Source organism: Coenobita brevimanus, chromosome 86, assembly GCF_032717465.1.
Source record: "Coenobita brevimanus isolate Jiangsu-jjx chromosome 86, ASM3271746v2, whole genome shotgun sequence".
NCBI lineage: Eukaryota > Metazoa > Arthropoda > Malacostraca > Decapoda > Coenobitidae > Coenobita > Coenobita brevimanus.
Genome location: NC_137039.1, coordinates 512416 through 518993, shown reverse-complemented (window position 1 = coordinate 518993; position 6578 = coordinate 512416). Strand labels below are relative to the sequence as shown.

Genomic DNA, 6578 nt, shown 5'->3' with positions numbered 1-6578 from the left:
GTGGAAGATTTTTTTTTTCACAAAGCTGATTTGGATTATATACCTGGTGTGGTATCCTTTGCAGTATGTTTTTGGGCAGAGACAATGGGTAACAGCATTTGAAGTAAGGAAGATGGTGGTAATATGCCTGAATTGACAGCTTGACTCAGCAGTGATGGCCTGTATGTTTAAAGTTACGGTTCAGAAGCATTCACGTGTTAGCAATATTTAATCCTTTGGCCGTGTTAGGTGACTGTGGTCGCCCTACCAATTATTCTTTGTGGCAAGTCAGGCAACCACAGTCCACAGCCGAAAAAAACACATTTCCATCTACACGTCTGTTGTTTTTCTCTAAATACAGTAGGTTTTGATTTCTTTTATGTGCCAACAAACAGTATACATGTGTCTAGTGTATATATACAAGTGAAAAACTTGTTTGAAGTAAATATCTTGTCATTATAGCAAAATCAGAGAATAGCACAAATTAATTATTTTTTCATTTTTTTCTCAGAAAATTACAATGTTCTTGTACAAATATGGTTAGTTTTGATTTCTCTGTATGTGCCAGCAGACAGTGTACTGTACATGTGTCAAGTGTAGATATACAAGTGAAAACCTTGCTTGTCATAAATAATTCCCTCATTACTGCAAAATCACACAATTGCAAAAATTAATTTTCACATTTTTTTCTTATAGCCTTAAAGTTTTTTCGTAGAGAAATGTGCATTTTTTACCATTATCACACTAAAAAAATTAGAACTTCACAGTCATTTCCCATTGGAAAAGTAACAATATAATTAGCACAATTTTTTAGGGACTTAGGCCGCAACCAGGGGAATGACCGAGAAATGATAGGTCGTGGCCAAAGGGTTGAAGGAATAATAGTCTGTGTTGAAATTTTATCCATTTTTTGTGTATTGAAATTTTATCCATTTTATATATTTACTATTATTATCCAGTAATAGTGATGAATTTTTGACACTGTTCATTGTAATGGGAGCATCTGATGACTGAGCATGGGTACAATGAGGGTAAGTCATCCTGTTGGTGGCAGACAGTAAGATTAACACCAAGGTAGAGTAACTGAAGTATAGTGGAAGTTGAGAGAGGTGGAAGGAATGATATAATGGAGGTGGTAAAGGAAGAACCAAATGTAAAGTTAGAATATGAGGTGAGTTACAAAATATTGGAGGTGGTAAAGGAAGAACCAGATGTAGAGTCAGAGTGTGAGGTGGGTGACAAAATATTGGAGGTGGTAAAGGAAGAACCAGATGTACAGTCAGAGTGTGAGGTGGGTGACAAAATATTGGAGGTGGTAAAGGAAGAACCAGATGTGCAGTCAGAGTGTGAGGTGGGTGACAAAATATTGGAGGTGGTAAAGGAAGAACCAGATGTACAGTCAGAGTGTGAGGTGGGTGACAAAATATTGGAGATGGTAAAGGAAGAACCAGATGTACAGTCAGAGTGTGAGGTGGGTGACAAAATATTGGAGGTGGTAAAGGAAGAACAGTCAGAGTGTGAGGTGGGTGACAAAATATTCCTCAGTGACAATGAGACTGTCCTGGACACAGTGTCCTTAGCTGAAGTTGAGCAGTTCAGATGTTTAGAGTGTGGTAAAGCATTTCCTTTTAAGAACAGTCTTACCCAACATGCAGTTATTCATTCAGGAGTGAAGAATTTCAAGTGTGATGAATGTGGTAAACTGTTTTCTCAAAAGCGTGATCTCATTCAGCACCTATTAATTCATTCAGGAGCGAAGAATTTCAAGTGTGATGAATGTGATAAACGATTTACACATAAGAGTCATCTCACTCAGCACCTATTAATTCATTCAGGAGCGAAGAATTTCAAGTGTGATGAATGTGATAAACGATTTACACGGAAGGGTCATCTCACTCAGCACCTATTAATTCATTCAGGAGTGAAGACTTTCAAGTGTGATGAATGTGGTAAACAATTTACAAAGAAGTATAATCTCACCAACCACCTATTAATTCATTCAGGAGTGAAGAATTTCAAGTGTGATGAATGTGGTAAACAATTTACACAGAAGAATACTCTCACCAAACACCTATTAATTCATTCAGGAGTGAAGAATTTCAAGTATGATGAATGTGGTAAACAATTTACACATAAGCATGATTTCACTCAACACCTTTTAGTTCATTCAGGAGTGAAGAATTTCAAGTGTGACGAATGTGGTAAACTATTTGCACAGAAGAGTCATCTCACCAAACACCTATTAATTCATTCAGGAGTGAAGAATTTCAAGTGTGATGAATGTGGTAAACAATTTACAGAGAAGGGTCATCTCACTCAGCACCTATTAATTCATTCAGGAGTGAAGAATTTCAAGTGTGCCGAATGTGGTAAACTATTTGCACAGAAGGGTAATCTCACTCAGCACCTATTAATTCATTCAGGAGTGAAGAATTTCAAGTGTGATGAATGTGGTAAACAATTTACAGTGAAGGGTGATCTCACTCGGCACCTATTAATTCATTCAGGAGTGAAGAATTTCAAGTGTGATGAATGTGGTAAACAATTTGCAATGAAGAGGAATCTCACTCCACACCTTTTAATTCATTCAGGAGTGAAGAATTTCAAGTGTGATGAATGTGGTAAACAATTTGCAGTGAAGAGTAATCTCACTAAACACCTTTTAATTCATTCAGGAGTGAAGAATTTCAAGTGTGATGAATGTGGTGAACAATTTACACAGAAGAATGGTCTCATCAACCACCTATTAACTCATTCAGGAGTGAAGAATTTCAAGTGTGATGAATGTGGTAAACAATTTGCAGTGAAGAGTAATCTCACTCGACACCTTTTAATTCATTCAGGAGTGAAGAATTTCAAGTGTGATGAGTGTGGTAAACAGTTTTATCAGAGAAGCAGTCTCGTCAGACACCTATTACGTCATTGTGTAGGGAAGAGTTTCTAGTGTGCTTAATGTGGTAAACGGTTGACTCAGTTAATGTCATCTGACACTGTTTAATTCATTAAGGAGTGAAGAAAAGTTTGATGAATGGGGTACATAGTTTTAAGTTCTCTCCAGTATCATTTCAGGAGTAAAAAAATTTGAATTTGTGGTGACTGGAAAACTGTTCAGAAAAAATTCTTAACCCGAGGCATCCCGTCGACATATGGGTACGTCACAACGTTTTGTAACAGCCAGTCCCGTCGACGTACTGGTACGTCATGCAATAGACGTGTTGCCGGTTCTGGGTAAACATGGCCAGTGCACTCTGCCTTGTACTTAAAATCTTACGGTAAATGTATCTTTTAATTTAATTTATCATTTGCACTGAACAAGACGTGATAACTTTAACCCGCCCCATCCCGACGTTTTTGGACCTTTTTTTTTTATTGGCTCAAACATCCGCTTTTGGTGAGAAACATCGAAAATTCATAGAGTACTTAAAATCTTACGGTAAATGTATCTTTTAATTTAATTTATCATTTGCACTGAACAAGACGTGATAACTTTAACCCGCCCCATCCCGACGTTTTTGGACCTTTTTTTTTTTTGGCTCAAACATCCGCTTTTGGTGAGAAACATCGAAAATTCATAGAGAAATCGCTCACCTGAGGTTTAAAATACCCGATTTAGGTACAAGTCCTTCCTTACCTGACTGGGTTTTCTAACAGGCTGGCACCAAAGAAAACGAGTTCTATGGGAGGGTAACTATTTTATCCACTCATAAACAGTATTGATGTATTTATTTGGTACAAATTTATATGTAGTACAAGAGTATATTGGTTTTCAAACAGTAATATAGGCATTATAAGCATTGTTTCACTCACTAACTCATCACCATTCATGACCTTTTTTTTCCCACATTACCTGATCATCATTTCTGACTCTTTCTTCCTCTAATGCTGTGTAAGCATTGTCCTCCACATTGTCATCGATTGGGGAATCACTCTGGCCCTGAATGTCTTTATTGGCCAGGTCACTGCTAACAGGTGAATTGCCGAGACAATGGCGTGCAGGGGGGGGGAGGTTATGCGGTGTAAGGCATTGTTCCTGCTTGGTATCTTGTAGAGGAATAGAGGAAGGTGTCCCGTGTATATGTGCCAGTGAAATCACTTGCGAAAATTGAAAATTGTGCAAATTAGGGACCTTGCAATGTTGCCGCATTAATTCACGTCGCCGGGACGGCGCGGGTTAATTCTTTGCGGCTGGAGGGAAGGAGCCACCATGTTGGCGATGACGTCAGCATTCACACTGCAGACAACGCTCCAATCCATCACACAATACTTTACCAGTAAGATATGATAGTTGTACCTACATGGCCACCGTAGATCCGAACTATCCCCTTCAGGTATGTTGTGAAGGAATACTTTTCATGGTGTAAATGGATGGTACCTGTTAGGTAAGTAAATTGTGGTGAAATCGACCAGATTTAGCGTACAGCTACACCATACCCGAGCGGTGCTCGTACCTCATGAGGTGGAAAGTGTTAAATGTATGCCCGTACAGAATCAGTTGTATAAGTTTATAATAGTATTATGCTCATATTTATATTTGATAACTTCATTATTAGTTTTCTGAAAAAAACAGTGTCAGTGACCCTGAACTACAGTACAATACTTCAGGGGAGTGTGACGAAATACCGAATCGGCGGTCATTTACCAAATCAACACTGAATTAATTGGCACGTTTTAATTGGTTTTATAGATTTTATTACCATAGAGGTTCATACTCACCTAATTATCCAAAATCTAGTCAAATTTTTGTATTTTATTTTACCTTTTACAAAATCCGGATTCACAGCGAAAACACGCTAAAATTAGCGGAAGTGTTTCTTTTTTAGCTCAACAGCTTTCCTTGGCAAACATCTGCTTTGTAAAAATATTAATTTAACATACAAGTGCATTTATTTGCACTTTAAATCAGTATCTGTGCAAAATATAAGTCTGTCAAGGCATGTTGGTGATCTAAAGTATGCGGTTGAGAGGACCCAACAACGCATATGCACTACCCCTACTGCCCAGACACCCCTGAGAATTTTTGCACGCCATTTTCCCACTCCTATACCTCCCCAGCCAAATAGACCAAGGCCCCAACGCAGGTGTCGTGTGTGGTAATTCCCGTGTGAGACCCACCACTCAGAGTAAAGACACCCGCTATGAGTGTGTTGAGTGTAACGTGGGTCTCTGCATTCACCCTTGTTTCAGTGAATATCACACCTTGATGCAGTATTAATATGGTGTGAATGCGATATGACGCTCATACTCAGGAAAAAATGCAACATACAGACGCTCAGTGTAATTATAAGGCCCGTAAATATGTAAATAGTAGTATAAAGTGGAAACGGGTGTATTGTAAGTGGAAAATTATTATCTAAGTGCATAAATATATTCTAAGTCAAAACATTCCTAGCGAGTGTACATAGATGCGATATTCTGACGCTCAGTGTAATAAATAAGGCCCGTAAATATGTAAATAGTAGTATAAAGTGGAAACGGGTGTAATGTAAGTGGAAAATTATTATCTAAGTGCAAAAATATATTCAAAGTCAAAACATTCCTAACGAGTGTATACAGATGCGATATTTTGACGCTCAGTGTAATAAATAAGGCCCATTAATATGTAAATAGTAGTATAATGTGGAAACGAGTGTAATGAAAGTGGGGAAGTATATTGGAAGTGAAGAAATAAAATATAAGTTGAAACACGAGTGGTAGCGAGTGTGCTTACTACGTGAATATGCACTAGCATTTCGCTAAATATCCTCGTAAGGAATGTAAATAAGTGAAAACATTTACATTGTTTGAAAAATGATATAATGTCATGGAAACAATAATATGAAAGTAAAAAAAATGTAATGTACGTTGAGAGAAGTCATAGCGAGTGTGCTGAGTAGGGAAATATGCACAATAATTATGCTAAATATCTAAATAAGGAATGTAAACAGCTGAAAACATTTACATAATGCAAAAAATGGTAAAATGTCACTGAAACAGTATTATGCAAGTAGGAAAAATGATATGTTTCATGAAACAAGAAACTTAGCAACTAACGTGTAACCAGTGTGACCAAACTCGCTGTGCTTGCGCAATGGAACAGTGCATATTTTTCCTGTATATCTCAATGAAAACCATTATATTCTTGTTGTGATTGTTTATTAGTTCCCAATCAATAAATGTAGACGTGTTCTTTGTTGTTTCTCCCCAAATTATCTACCATAGAAAACGTGAGAGCCTGACACGTCAGTGACAGAATACAATACCTGACGTGGGGAGGCTCACCTGTTCTAACCACTTATGGACCCCAGTAAGCCCTTTCTGGTGATTTGCCTTTGTTTCTCAACAAAAACAGGTTTTAGCCAAATATAAATTTTTCCAAAATAGCTCGGGATTGGGGGGTATAGGAGGTGGGAAATCGGTCGGGACGTGATGGGTTAATCCCTTTTTTTTTTTTTTTTTCTTATGCAAGGAAGAAGGAACCAAAGGCCACAAGCCCGCAATAATAGTTCCCTCCAAGAGAAAAACAGAATACAATAGAGAGCCAAATTCAAGATCTGATCATTACGAGATGCCTGGACACACTGCGTTTGAAAGACTGGAGATCATAGGCAGTAGGAAATACA

General features: G+C 37.8%; 1 protein-coding gene across 1 annotated transcript; it reads left to right on the top strand.

Moving 5' to 3' along the window:
* Positions 1 to 985: 985 nt before the first annotated feature.
* LOC145410744 (uncharacterized) lies at positions 986 to 2923 on the top strand. The gene is made up of 2 exons (XM_080280847.1): positions 986 to 1010; positions 1647 to 2923. Exons 1-2 carry the CDS (start codon positions 986 to 988, stop codon positions 2921 to 2923), a joined length of 1302 nt encoding a protein of 433 aa, XP_080136973.1.
* Positions 2924 to 6578: the final 3655 nt, after the last annotated feature.

Bases quoted from the DNA above. Each gene is read 5' to 3' on its own strand.
- LOC145410744 (XM_080280847.1), top strand. From the start codon at position 986: ATGACTGAGCATGGGTACAATGAGG. The intron at 1,011-1,646 runs GTAAGTCATCCT...TTATTCATTCAG, and splicing joins TGAGCATGGGTACAATGAGG to GAGTGAAGAATTTCAAGTGT.